Source organism: Zalophus californianus, chromosome 7 (genome assembly GCF_009762305.2).
Source record: "Zalophus californianus isolate mZalCal1 chromosome 7, mZalCal1.pri.v2, whole genome shotgun sequence".
Taxonomy (NCBI): Eukaryota; Metazoa; Chordata; class Mammalia; order Carnivora; family Otariidae; genus Zalophus; species Zalophus californianus.
The window spans coordinates 35,081,128-35,095,708 of NC_045601.1; the positions used below are offsets into that span (position 1 = coordinate 35,081,128).

The 14,581-nt window shown below is 37.8% G+C and overlaps 1 protein-coding gene across 8 annotated transcripts in view; it reads right to left on the reverse strand.

The window, feature by feature from the left end:
• LAMA2 (laminin subunit alpha 2) overlaps positions 1-6,438 on the reverse strand; it is a 615,089-nt gene extending 608,651 nt beyond the window's left edge. For 6 of the 8 annotated variants that reach the window (XM_027602582.2, XM_027602583.2, XM_027602581.2 and 3 more), the window contains exon 1: positions 6,233-6,438. In XM_027602582.2, the coding sequence (XP_027458383.1) occupies positions 6,233-6,353 (121 nt within the window). In that variant the 5' untranslated portion in view covers positions 6,354-6,438. The remainder of the gene's footprint in view (positions 1-6,232) is intronic. The other 2 variants (XM_027602585.2, XM_027602584.2) reach the window with 1 other exon arrangement.
• Positions 6,439-14,581: the final 8,143 nt, after the last annotated feature.

Below are 14,581 nucleotides of genomic sequence, written 5' to 3' on the forward strand. Positions count from 1 at the left end.
AAGAAATAGTAACTGTTATTTCATTCATTCATTTAACTCTGCTCAAAATTCTCCAATTCCATCCATCTTACTCAGACTAAAAGGCAATTTTTTTACAATGATCCAGCTCCCCAATGCTTCCCTGACTGTTCTCATTGTGCTCCAGCTGTAGACCTTTATAAACCTGCTCCCTGTACTAAGGGTATTAGCTCTTTCATCTGATACCTGTATGAATCACTCTCACTCCATCTTCAAGGGTTTGCTCAGATGTGATCTTCTCAATGAGGTCAACCTTTATCATTTTATTTAAAATAGCAACCAACCTCTATTCCTAGACCTCCTGACTTCTCTTACCCTGGTCTATTCGTTTGTGCATCACTCACTACATTCTAAAAATACAGGTATTCATATATTACTTATTCACTATATATTCATCATATTTCTGCCCCCCATCTCCACCCCAACTAGAATATAAACTCCAGAAGAGCAGGGATTTTTTTTTCTGTTTTACTTACTTCATTCAATAACCATATTCCAATATATATAGTCCCATGCCCACCAATTTCCTGCACAGATTCTGGCCTTTGAACTCCATCTGAGCAATCGGTACAGTCCAGAATTTGTCCTCTTTCTGTCTGACTGGTATACACAGAGCCCAGCATGGGTCTTAAGAACCATGTGCCAATCTAATTTTGTCTTTCCCTACCTCTACTTTGTTTTCTCAATCCCTGGACTTCTGCCTAAGTTCCTGCCTAGCTACCTAGTTTAAAGTCGTGACTCTACACAAATCTTAAACCCCAATGTTCTGGATTGGAAGCCTAAATAATTTGTCTAACTGGTGATGACACTTTCTTCCTGATCTTTTTCATAGTCTCCAGCTGCTAAAAAAGAATGTATTGCAACCTGCACAAATGACCTGGAGTCACTGTTTATTGCTGTTATTATTATTATCCTGCTTGGAAACTTCCAGCCATGCTCCACCCAAACAGTAAAATCTTACTGAATAGTTATGCTGACTGGAATCAAGCATGCATTTGGACTCTCTAATTCAGACAACCAGCCACCCCACTAATCTTGCTCTGCATAGGTTGAGGCTAGCTGTTCCTATCCTGACAATTCTTTGCTTGTGGCCCAGAATTCAGGCCCTATAATGCTAAAGGAGATTATGAAAGATGTGAAAGGTCAAATAAAGTTTCAATGAATTTTTTTAAAATCATTTAATGCTAAATTTGTTTGGATTAAAAGGATGAACAATAATCCAGTCTCCAAGGTCCAAGTTGAAAAGTCTAGCACAATAGTCTTTGTCAATGAATAAGCAGTATTTATTAAATGTATGAACAGAAAAATAGTGACAATGATCTGTTTTAAATAAATGGGGACTGAGAAATTACTGATATGTGAAATCTACAAAAAGTAAACTTTGTCATTGCTACTGCAATATAGTTGGATGATGTAAAAACTCTTAAGTCTTACTACTTCAGAAATTCTTCCAATTTAACTAAATCTCTCCCATAAAAATATAGACTCATGCTTTTCTTACAGAGTCATAGCTGGTATATCCCAAAGAGCTATAAGCTCTTTGGTTACTATTGATAAAACTATGGTTATTACAGTGTAGGGGACAGTCATCCCATATTTCAGAGTGAATTAAGGACAAATTGGCAGAGCATGTACAGTTTTTTTCATAATCCCTGGCAGTTTTTTTTTTTTTAAGATTTTATTTATTCATCAGAGACAGAGAGAGAGGCAGAGGCAGAAAGAGAAGAAGGCTCCCTGAAGAGCAGGGAGCGCGATGCGAGGCTTGATCCCAGGACCCTGGGATCATGACCTGAGCCAAAGGCAGACGCTTAACTGACTGAGCCACCCAGGCACCCTCCCTGGCAGTTCTTGATGGAGATCTGGTTCATTACTTTGCATGAAATCCTAAGATAGAAAACTTTTAGGAATAAGATCAATCAGCAATTTGTATACACTGATATGTAAGATAAAATACATAATATAAAGTTTATGTCTTTTAAAAAAATTTACATCTATAATTGTTAATGTTGAATATGTTCTTATTCTGAACCCTACATTTTATCTGTTATAAATCATTTTTACTAAACTATTAGGCCAGTTTGTAGTGACCAAGCCAACATATGTACAAAAGTTACATATGTAGCAAAAGTGATTAAAAAGAAATTAATTCCAGGTTTATGGTTACAATAAATCTCAGGTAACTTATGAAGCATTCTCATATTTTATAGCACAGGATGTTTTAGAACTAGGCAATTAATGTGATGTAAGAATTCCATATGAAAATTATAAGCTGTCTTGCCAAAAATGAGTGAGGATCATCTCAAACATGTTTTTATTTTAATCCCAGAAGGCATCTGAAAACACATTTATATACATTTCATATTTTCTTGACATCTTTAAGAATTCAGAAGTTCAAATGCAAGTGTGCACTCCAAAAACAATAGACTGTAATACTAGAATCTTGGGCTTAGCAAAGCACTGGAGACTTGATGAGTTTTAACTATGTCTCTGTAAAGGCACTTCATCCTAACTCATCCCTGACAGTTTGCACATCTGATCACACATAGACATTTCCAGAAACTAGGTGCTCCAATACAACCTAGTAATTTCGGAACAGCTCAGAATGGAGAAGAACAGGGAGAAGAGGTAGGCTTCCTCTCATCTTATTTAATTCAAACCTTCCCCTTTGTCATATGCTTCTAGGGATCTGAGTTCAGGATTTAGAAAGCACATTTTATTCTCTTTTCCATAAAACAGCCATCCCCAAATTCAAGGATATCTCTTATGATTTCCTAAGTCTTTCTTTCTCCAAATAGTTTTTTTTTTAAGATTTTATTTATTTATTTGACAGAAAGAGACACAGCGAGAGAGGGAACACAAGCAGGGGGAGCGGGAGAGGGAGAAGCAGGCTTCCCGCTGAGCAGGGAGCCCAATGCGGGGCTCGATCCCAGGACCCTGGGATCATGACCTGAGCCGAAGGCAGATGCTTAACAACTGAGCCCCCCTCTCCAAATAGTTTTCACTTGAAATGTCCTCCTCTGGAAATCTTTCCAGAGTCCTAACTACTCTCTTCTTCCTCCTCTGAATTGACCTACATTTGTCAGTGAAGCACCCCAATGTGTTCTAAAACAGCCCTCTCTGTTCCTGAGTTTTTTTAATAAGAGTTCACTTTTCTGTCACCATGTCACACTATATGTTCATATTGAACTTGCTGCAATTGAGACTGCCCTTTCTCCTCCAATTTTTGTACTCATCCCTGTATTTATAAGGGAAACAAAACATTTCCAGGAGAGGGCAAATGAAATTATTTAATGTCTGCATACAAATAACAAAACCAGCTCTGCGTAGGTTCTGTTCATGGTCCAGGCCATGTAGACCTTCAAAATTCCTGAATCTGTTATTAACCTATTTAGCCACCTGAATCAATTTTGGACCACCATAAGTTCTGATAAGCTTGGACTTTATGTTTTCCATCAAGCCACCACCGAGACAAATGAACATAAGAAATCCTCTATCACACTCCCAGAGACTTCTTTCCAAATTGACCTTAAACCACCACACGGTATTCTTTGGCAACTACTTCCGATCAGTTGTAATTTACCTACCATTAGATTTCCATTTCCACAAATTATTCATAAGAATATCGGGAAAAGATTTTATCTACTGCTTTGCCGAAACACAGACCCACTTTGACTACATCATTCTATTCTGTCAATCATATCTAGTTAAAAAATTTTCTTAGAATATCATTCTTACTGAATCAATGTTATTCCTACAACTCAGTGAGCTAGAGAAGCTACACAAGATTTTAAAGAAAAAATTAAAAACAAACAAAAAATGTGGTTAAATTTCTAACGCAATTACAACATTTAAGAACGATTGCTTCTTGTCAGTCTTCTTAATAAAATGGCACCATACTATAAGAGAGAAAAACGCTAGTATAATCAATAAGAAAAAAGTTGATAGCCCAAAACTCCATCAGTCATGCTCATATCCAATGATCTTCACTGAGAGTGTGCTTTAACAGAACAAAATTAAAAAGAAAACATGGCCCCACAATAAATGGAAAGAAAACTTGGTACCATAGAAAAGGGAACTTTAGCATAAACACCACTAGAAGTGTTTTTAGTTGTTAAAAATTAAGTTATTATCAGTTGCATGAATTTAAGTCACTACTCCAAGTCTCCAGTTTTAAATTTGTCCAATAAGAATAATAGTAGTTGAAGCTGAAATAAGCTAATGCATACAAGGCATTTTTAAATTACAAAACACTTACAAATTTAAGGTATTATAAAACATATACATACTTTTAATATTAACAAGTTTCAACCATTTATCCCTAAGCCAATCTTGAAATATATTACAAATGATCTATAGTAATAGATTAATAGATCCTAGGATGCAGAAGATAGCAGTCTATAGGCGATTCTATGTTATAAGTGTTTTGCACAGAATTCCTTATTGTATAGAGCATTCAAGTGATCCCTGAACAGAACGGCAGTATAAACTTTCCCTTCTGCATTGACCTCAGCTTGTGCCTGGACCATAGAAATCAGAGTTAATTTTATCTAGAGAGAGAGAGAGACAGAGAGAGAAAGAAAGAGGAGAGGGAAGGAGGAGAAGAAGGAGGAAAGGAGGAAAAGAGGTAGAGGGGGCAAAAGCGGGGAGGGTCGGGTCGGGAGGAGAGAGAATGAGGGGGGTGGGCAGAGCACTAGAAAATTCCTCAGAGACCCACTTTATCCCCCCCGTTTTGAGCTTCTGCCCCACTCCAGGTGAACAAAAGGGTTGGTGCTCCTGGCTTCTCTTTACTCCCAGCTTAACAGTATTAAAGTAATATGTATTGTTAAAACATATCATATAACTAAGCAAGGCTAATATTTTGAGGCAGTATTTTTAAAAATCAGCTGCCAGAGATATTCTCAAACTCACGCTCATAAATTCTATTAATTGAGCCACATTGACCCCATTTTACCTCACAGAGAAGGAAAAGCAAAAATAGAAGAAAAAAAGTTATGTAGTGAACTTAAGGTCATTTTTATTCTAGGAATTTTAATCAGGGAGTTATTATTGTAGCAAGAAGATTATTTTTTTTACTCCTCTTAAGATATAATAGTACTGCTAGAAATGTTAGATTATAAGAACTATCAGAATGGTTAGACATAGCTTTATTCCAGTTAACTAAAAGAGGGATAAATATATTTCAAAACTTTGACAGATTCAGACTCATCAAAACTTTCAAAAGCTGCTAACGTCCAGATTCTGTACTCTTACGGTAAATATTTTGATATTTGAAACCAAACCTTAAATATTTTTTACTTTAATACGTTTTCCAATTCATAAAAATGTTTGCTGAAATTATGTATTCTAAATTGTTTTAAAATGCTATACATTTGCTTCTTTAAAATTCATGATCACATAATGTATGGTGATTAACATAATAAAATTAAAAAAAATTCATGATCATAAAATAACCCTTCAAAGACTCCCAAGAGTATCAGAAATATATGCACATAAACATTACAGAGCTCTGAAGAGAATAATTTCAGAGTTACATTAAATAAAACCGTTTTCCAAAGTCCCCTAAAATGTATATCTGGTCACTGTGACCTTAATTAAATGTGACATATAAGTCTTGTCTATATTTAAGTCAGAGGAGAAATTTCACTATAATAATAATAAAGAGGATCCCTGAGGTAGGATGTGAGTCAGAAAAAGATGAGGCTGGAGGTCCCATTGGCATGAAAGAAAAAAATCCACTTACTTTACTACTTTACAAATTCTGTTCAAATAGTTAGAAACAAAGTCCTTAAAAAAAAAAAATGTATCAGCTGCCCTCCATAAAGTTCCAAGATGAGCCACAGCTTGGGAAACATTTCTCTGTAGGGACGGAATCTGATTTGGAAAAACTTTTTATTTTTCAATTGGTTAAAAGTTTGCCTCTTTGGAAGATTTCGGAAATCAACTGGCAATATGTAAAAACGACAGCAAGGTCTCTCCGAACGAATGAACAATGAAACGGGCTTCACATTCTTTGGGGGGAAGTAAGCAATCCCCCCAACACACCCGCCACGATGTACTCAGGGAGCTAAAGTGTACTCGCATCAGGCTTAGCTCCTCGCGCCCCAACCACCCGAGGGCAGAGCCAGAAATCGGTCCCTGCTGTTGGAAGAAGGGACCAGGAGGGGCCGCAGCCCCCCGCAAAGGATGGAATCTAGAGCCCGTTCCTCGACTGTACCTCTTTGCTGATGTGCCTGGAGCTGGAGCTGCCGCTGCCGCTGCTCTGGCCGCTGCGCCCCGCCGCCCCCGAGGCCCCGGCTGAGCAGCAGGACCAGGAGGACCCCGGCCGCTCCTGGCATTGCGGTGGCCCGGAGCGGATCCGCTTCTCAGGAGCCGGAGGAGTCGCTGCCGCCCAGTCCCCTGGCCCGGGCTTGTGAGCTGAATGAGCAGCAGCTGCTGGGTAAGAGGAGGGGACAGCCCCCCCCTACCCCCGCCCCCGCCCGGCCCCTGGCTTTGGCTCTGCGGCCGCCGGAGGGTGGGGGGAGAGAGAGGACACTCCCCCTCCCTCCCCTTTCCCAGGCTCTCGTCCCACAGCCGTCCAGGCACAGGCCCTTAAAGGGTCCTCGGTGAAACAGACCTTTCCTATAGCCGTCCTTCCCTGCGAGAAGGGATCATTCCTTAGCTTGGTCTGGTAGCTGAACTTCTTTTAAATTAAAGGAGGTAATTGATATGAAAGCACTTTGTGATCTGTAAAGTCTCTACACGTGGAAAGCATTATTTGTGGGAAATCTGCACAGCTGGGAACTTGACCGAAGCTGAGTCGATGCACCTCCCGAGAAAGGCCTGGCAAAGCTGTGTGCGGGCACTGTGTACCCAGGTGATCCAACGCTAGACATCGGACGGGCCCAAAAGCCCCCGGCGACTGCGAAGTTACCAGGGGGCGGAAGGCTGGCCCCGGGCCTCTGCAAGTCAGGCCAGGGCGCTGACTTACTGCTTGATAGACTGCTGGCAGGGCAGCCAAGGTGGGACGAAATTTAAAAATCTCCCTGGCTCCACTGCAATGCTTATGCTTATGAGGTAAAGGTTTTCAGTTCCGCCAGGAGACCTTTGTTTAAATAGGATAAAGGCCTCAGCGAGCGTTTCCTTTCAGACTCCAAATTTCATCCCTTCAGTCCCTATTGCTTCTCCTTAACTCAGAATTTCTGCAAGTTTTTCTGCCACCCCAGCTTCCAATGACAGCTCCTTTCTAGTTTTTTGTTTGATTGCTTTTTATGGTCTGAGGTTCCCATGGTGCTTGAAAGCTCCTTACTGGGTCTTTATGGGACTTGCAGGATGTCTGCCGGAGTACTAATTATGTCAGTGTGCTGTGAGGTCTGAGTGCCCTTGACCCATACTGGGTGGGACAATCCTACTAACCAGGGACTTCTGAATAGGCCACTGGGCATTCGTGTAGGTGAAAAACCTTGGATTATATTTGGAGCCTAATTTAAATCTATGCTGCACATAAAATGTTTTGCAGTTTTTGTTTTCCAGGATGCATCTACTATATAAATTGAGGAAACATATACTTTGTGTTTCTGAACTTTACCAGGAGGTGTTTACCATCTCAAAAATCACATTATTGATAACAAGTCTGTTCATGCTTGTGTCTTCCAGACAGTATCAGTATGCATCCATCACATTGATGGTGACTCTGGGAATAGGTTCAGGCTCCTATTTTGCCTTCATTTTGCCTGCTAAATGTAGGCAAACTACTAAATGTTAAGTTTTATGCAAGCATTTACATATTGAGATGTATATTGTTTTATATAGATTCCTTTTTTCCTTTTTTATTTTATACTTAAGCCATTATATTGAGTTTTTAAATACTATATTGAAGTTAAGTAATATTATCTATGAATTTCCTTTCAATAAAATAAACGAAGTATTGTTCCTACCAGGACTGAATGAGAACATCTGGTCAAATGGTGCCCAAGTAAATGGATCTCTCTTAATATTATCCATCTTCTTTAGTTCTGTTAATATTAGTACTAAGAAACTCTAATTGTTTTTTTTCTTTATTGTGGAAATTGCAAAATGGAGTCTGGCCCAAGCTTTGAGAATAAAACTATGATCTCTGATGTCAACTCTACTTGTGATCCAACGTAGGAAAAAAATATAAAGTCATTTAACCAAAATTAAGATACAGAACCATTATTATCAGAGCAGTTTTTCTTCAACCTATTTGAGGTACAATTTACACAAAATAAATGCACCCATTTGATATGTTTAAAAAATGTAAACTTCCGGGGCTCCGGGGTGGCTCAGTCAGTTAAGCGTTGGACTCTTAGTTTAGGTTCAGGTCATGATCTCTGGGTGGTGAGATTGAGCCTGGTGTTTGGCTCTGTGCTCAGTGGGGTTTGCTTGAGATTCTCTCCCTCCCCCTCACTCTGTTTTTCCTCCCCCTCCCCCCCACCCTCTCTCCCTCTCAAATAAATAAAATCTTTTTTTAAAAAAATTTTTAAAATGTAAACTCACATTTGACAATTACCCCTATTAACATATAGTCTGTCACTTGCCCAAAGTTTCTGCCCTCTTGCAATAATTTCCCCAACCTCCCCCCCACCACAGGTAGCCACTGCTCTGATTTCTGCCACTACAGATTATTTTAGCTATTCACAAATTTCATATAAATGGAATAAGAAAATAATGGGTTTTTCTTCACTTAGCACAGTATTTTGGGGTACGGTGATGTTGCTTTCTGTCAGTAGTACCTTCCTTTTCATTGCCGAATACTGTCTATTACATGGAATATCACAAGTTATTTATACATTCACCTGAAGTGCATTTGGATTGTTCCAGTTTTAAGCTATTAAGAATAAAACTGCCATGAATATTTGAATACAGTGTTTGGAAGGACATATGTTTATATTTCTTAATTCCTAAGAGTGATATTTTTGGGCTGCTTGGTGGGTATGTGAGAAACTATGACACTGCTTATGATATGGTTCTATTGCTTTAAGCTCCCCCAATAAGATATGAGAGTTCCAGATGCTCTGCATGTGTACCAACCCCGAATGTTATTTAATTTTATCTTCACTAGAGGTTGCACTGTAGTATCTTACTGGCATTGCCATTTGCATTTCTCTGATGAGGCTGAAAATATTTTGATGAACTTCTTGGGCATTTATATTACTTTTTTTTAAATGAAATGTCTGCTCAGATCTTTTGCTCATTTGTCATATGATTGTTGTAAGATTTAAACATGTATTCTGGAGAAAAGTTCTTTGTCTGATACACTTAATATAGTGCCTATTGTTCTCAGTCTGTGGCTTGACTTTTCAATTTCTTGACTCATGTTGAGGAGGTCATCAGGAGGACATGACTGCCAGTTGACCTGTGGGCTGGATTCAGGGAACCAGAGGCTCCTCACCTCCTCCCCTGTCCTTGGAATGTGCATTCTGCCTGCCCTCCCAGCACTACAGCTGCCTCAAGGACACAGCCTTGAGATAGTAGTGTTGTTGAGAACATCTGGACAGTATACATGCCTGAACCTAGGAATGCCTGACCTCTATACAGACTCTTAAGATTCTGACAACTGGATGTGGAGATCTGCTTCAGGCCGCTCAAGACAAGCCTCAAGTAAGTTCCCTTGCTCATTAAACTTACTACCTACCTTTCTTCTGTCTCTCCTTGACCCCTTTGTGTGGGCACCAGTTTGCAAACCAACAACTGCTTTCAAAAAACAGAATTGTTTAATTCTGATTAAGTCCAATTTGTGAAGATTATTTTCATTTATGCTTAAAGCTTTTTGTGTCCCATTTCAGAAATCTTTGCTTACGCCAAAACTGTGAACACCATCCTCTATTTTTTCCTTGAGATTTTGTAATCTTAGCTACTACATTTGGGTTTATGATTTATTTCAGTAAATTTTGGTGTTTGCTATGAAGTACTTCAGGTAAGGACTTTCTTTTTTCATGCAGATACCCATTCATTTCAGCACCACTTGTGGAAAAAGACATTATTTCCCCATCTGATTACCTTGTTCCTTTTTTTGAAGTTGATTGCATGTGGGTCTATTTTTGGACTCTAAATATATACATTTATTTATGCCAATATCATAGTCTTTATTACTGTAGCTTTATAGTAGCCTCAAAGTTAGGTAGTGTAAACCCTACAATTTTGTTTTGCAAAACAAAACTCTCTTGACTATTCTAGGTCCTTTCCATTTCCATATACTTTTTTCAATCAGCTCATCAATTTCTACCCCCAAAAAATAATGTAGGAGGGAGTTTTCATTGAATCTACAGATTAATTTTGGGGGGACTGATATTTTAGCAATAGTAAGTCTTCCAATCCATTAATATAGCCTGCCTTCATTTATTTAGATCTTTATTCTAAGCAGTGCTCTGTAGGGTTCAATGTATGTGTCTTCAACATACTTCCTAAAATTTACCTCTAAGTGTTTTGTGTTTTGCTATTATAAACAGTATTTTTCATGCTAATAGTAATGCAAGTGATTTGGATCATATACATAGGATTCTGCAAAACTGTTAAAATTACTTAAAGTAGCTTATAGGTAGATTCTTTAGTATATTTCATGTATAGGATCATGTTATCTACAAATACAGTGTTACTCCTTCTGTTTCAATCTGTATGCCTTTACATATTTTCTTGCCATATTGCACTGGCTATGACTTGCAGTAAAAAGTTGAACAGCAGTGGTGAATTAGACATTTTTGCCCAGTTTCTGATCAGAGGGGACATCAGTCATTCACTGACTATTATGATGAGGTCTACAGGTTTTCAGTAGGTGCTTATTATGAAGTTTCAGGAAGTTCACTTCTTTTGCTGAAAGTTTTCATAACAAAAGCATTTTAAATTTGGGCAATGCTTTTTGTGTATCTATTTAAATAAACAATTTATTTCTTTATTTGGTTAATATGGTGAATTATAGTGACTTATTTTTCAATGTTAATCAAACTCACAGTCCTAGCATAAACCCCAATTTGTCATGATATAGTTTCCCTTTTATATGTTTCAAATTTATATTTACTAATATTTTGTTAAGTATTTTTACATCTGTCCATGAGGGATATTAGTCTATAGTAATTTTTCTTATCATATTTATACCTGGTTTTGGTATCAAAGTAATGCTGGCCTTATAAAATTAGTTGGAATATGGTCCTTCTGAAAGAATTTGTCTAGAATTTGTATAATTTTTCCCATAAATGTTTGACAGAACTCGCCGGTGAAACCATCCGGCCCCATCGTTCTCTTTTGGGGGAAATCTGTTTTTATTACAAAGTCAATGTTTTAATTAGATATAGAATGATTCAGATTTTCTGTCTTATATCAGTTTGGTAACTTGTAATTTTTAAGGAATTCATTTTATCTAAGTTGTCAAATTTGTTGGCATAAAGTTATTCATAGTATTTCTTTATCACTCTTTTAATGTCTGTTATGATTGGCAGTGATGACCTCTTTTTCCTGATATTGGTAATTTGTGTCTCCTCTGTTTTTTTATATCAGGCTTTTCAATAGATGTCTGTCAATTTTATTCATCCTTCTATTTTTTTCCTCTATCCATTCTATTCTATTCTTCTATTCATTCTTCTATTCTTTCTATATTTATTCATTTCCTCCTATTGTTTGTCTATTTTTTGTTTTTATTGATTTATTCTTGTATCTTTTTTTTTTTAAAGATTTTATTTATTTCTTTGACAGAGAAAGAGACAGCGAGAGAGAGAGAATACCAGCAGGGGGAGTGGGAGAGGGAGAGGCAGGCTTCCTGCGGAGCAGGGAGCCCGATGTGGGGCTCGATCCCAGGACCCGGGGATCATGACCTGAGCCAAAGGCAGACGCTTAATGGCTGAGCCACCCAGGCGCCCCTGATTTATCCTTGAATCTTTAAAATTTCCTTCCTTCTACTTATTTTAAGTTTACTTCATTCTTTGTTTTAGCTTCGAATGGTGAAAGCTTAACTCATTGCTTAGAGACCTCTCTTCTTATATAATTTATGTAACTATTATAACATCCTACCAATTTGGAATTTAAAAAAATTAATGCAAAATCTTTTTTGTGTGTGGTTTCTTATTTGACCTGTGTGTTATTTTGAAGTGTGTTGTTGCTGTGGTCTCAATGGTTGTGTCTCCACAAGATTCATGTTGAAATCCTAAAGCCCAAAAGTGATAGTATTAGAAGGTGGGGCCTTTGGGAGGCAATTAGGTCATGAGGATGGAGCCTTATAAATGGGATTAGTGCTCTCATAAAAGAGATTCCAGAGAGCTCCCCGGCCCTCTTTAGCTATGTAAGGACACAGCAAAAATAGGATCCCTATAAACCAGGAAGTGCGTTCTCATCAGGTGCTGAATGTGCCAGCGCCTTGATCTTGCATTTCTCAGTCTCCAAATCTGTGAGAAATAAATTTCTCTTCTTTATAAGCCACCCAGTCTTTGGTATTTTGTTATAGCAGCCAAAATGGATTGACAATTGTTAATATCCAAATTTCTTGGGTCTTACTAGGTATCTTATTATTATTCATTTCTAATTTAATTCTCTTATGGGCAGAGAATATACTCTCTATGATTTCAATATTTTTAAATGCATTGAGACTTGCTTTTTATTCTAGCATATGATCTATCTTAATGAAAGTTCCATATTCAATTGAAAATAATCATATTCTGCTATTCTTAGATGGAATAGTTCATAAAGGTTAATTAAGTGAAATTAGTTGATAGCATTGTTCTTTATATTTAATCATTAGCTGTTTATTTGTTCTATCAGTTACTAAGAGATAAATGTTGAAATCTCCAACTATAATTTTTGATATTTCTATTTTACCTTTCAGGTGTTATGTTATCTATTGCTTCACAACAAATCACTCCCACATTTAGAAGCTTAAAATACTAAACATTTAGTATTTTAAAGTATTTTAAAGTTACTGTGAATCAGGAAATCAGAACAATTTATTTGATGTTTCTCCTCACTTGGGTGGGTCTCTTTTGAGGTTGCCATCAAGAGACTGGTCAGGGCTGTAGTTACCCACAGGGTATAATGGGCTGGAGGATCCACTTCTAAAATGGTTGTCAGCTAGATACTTCAGCTCTTTGCCACATATGTTTCACCATAGGGCTGCTTATGATATAGCAGTTGGCTTACCCTAAGCATATTGTCTGAGAGAGAGAGGAAGGAGGAACTATATTACCATTTATGACCTAGTTGCAGAAGTCACATACCATCTCTTCTGACAAATTTTATTTATTAGAAGCAAGCTAATAAACACAGATCCTACTCAAGGGATGGACAATTAGCTTCCAACTCTTAAAAGATGAACTATCAAAAATGTGTGGGTATATTTTAAAACCACCTCTTTTAGAGTTCCTAGACCCAATTCCAATGTGAGCAGGGGTTCCCCCATGTACAACACTAAGCAAAAATTCAACTCAATTCAACTCAATTCTGACACTATATGGAGATAGCATGAGATTCCACAGGTTAAGGGTTCAGTCCTACAAGACTTCCTCCCCAACCCCACCACCACCCTTCAGATACCAGGGGCAAACCCCAAGCTGTTACCTTTGTTTCTGACCTACTAGCCACAGATTGGAGGTTTCAATGACTTCCTCTTTAGATTAACTTGCTAAAGCAGGTCATAGAACTCAAGGAAACTCAAGGAAACACATTTACTAATTCATTAAAGGATATGATAAAGGATATGAATCAAAAACCTGATAAAGAGATACATAGAGGAAGGTCACAAACAAAAGAGTTTCTGTCCTCGTGGAATTTGGAGCCTGGCTTGATGATGGCATGTGGCATGTGTGAGTGCTATGGTTCCCCAAGCCATGGAAACTCTTCAAAAAGGGACCAAAAAGCTGTCCTCGTGGCTTTTATAGAGGCTCCATTACAATGTCATGATTGGCTAAATCATTGGTTATTGACTGATTTAACCTCCAGCTACTCTCCCCTCCCCAGAGGTTGGGGAGCAGGGAAGATGGGACTGAAAGTTCCAACCCATTAATCACATGGTTGGTCCTCCTGGCAACCATCCCTCACCCTTGGGTGGGCTCCAAAGGCCACCTTCATTAATAACAAGGTCATCTGAAAAACAAACTGAGGGTTCTAGAGGGGAGGGGGGTGGGGGGATGGGTTAGCCTGGTGATGGGTATTAAAGAGGGCACATTCTGCATGAAGCACTGGGTATTATGCACAAACAATGAATCATGGAACACTATATTAAAAACTAATGATGTAATGTATGGTGATTAACATAACAATAAAAAATTTTAAAAAAATAACAAGGTCATCTAATGACCAGATATATATTTTTTATAGGTCACAATATCATACCACAGTTCTGTAAGTTTTTGCTTCATGTAATATAAAGTTCTGCTATCAGTATATATATATATTAGCATTGTTAATGTCTTCTTCAAAATCTTATCTTTTCTCACTATTAAATGTCTCTTTATTAATATTTTTCTGCTAAAGTCAATTTCCTATTATTCATATGTCCATTCTATATTTCTGATAATTAAGGTTTCTTGGCATATTTTTACCATTCTTTACTTTTCAATCTGAGTCTTTATGTATAAAGGATATCTCT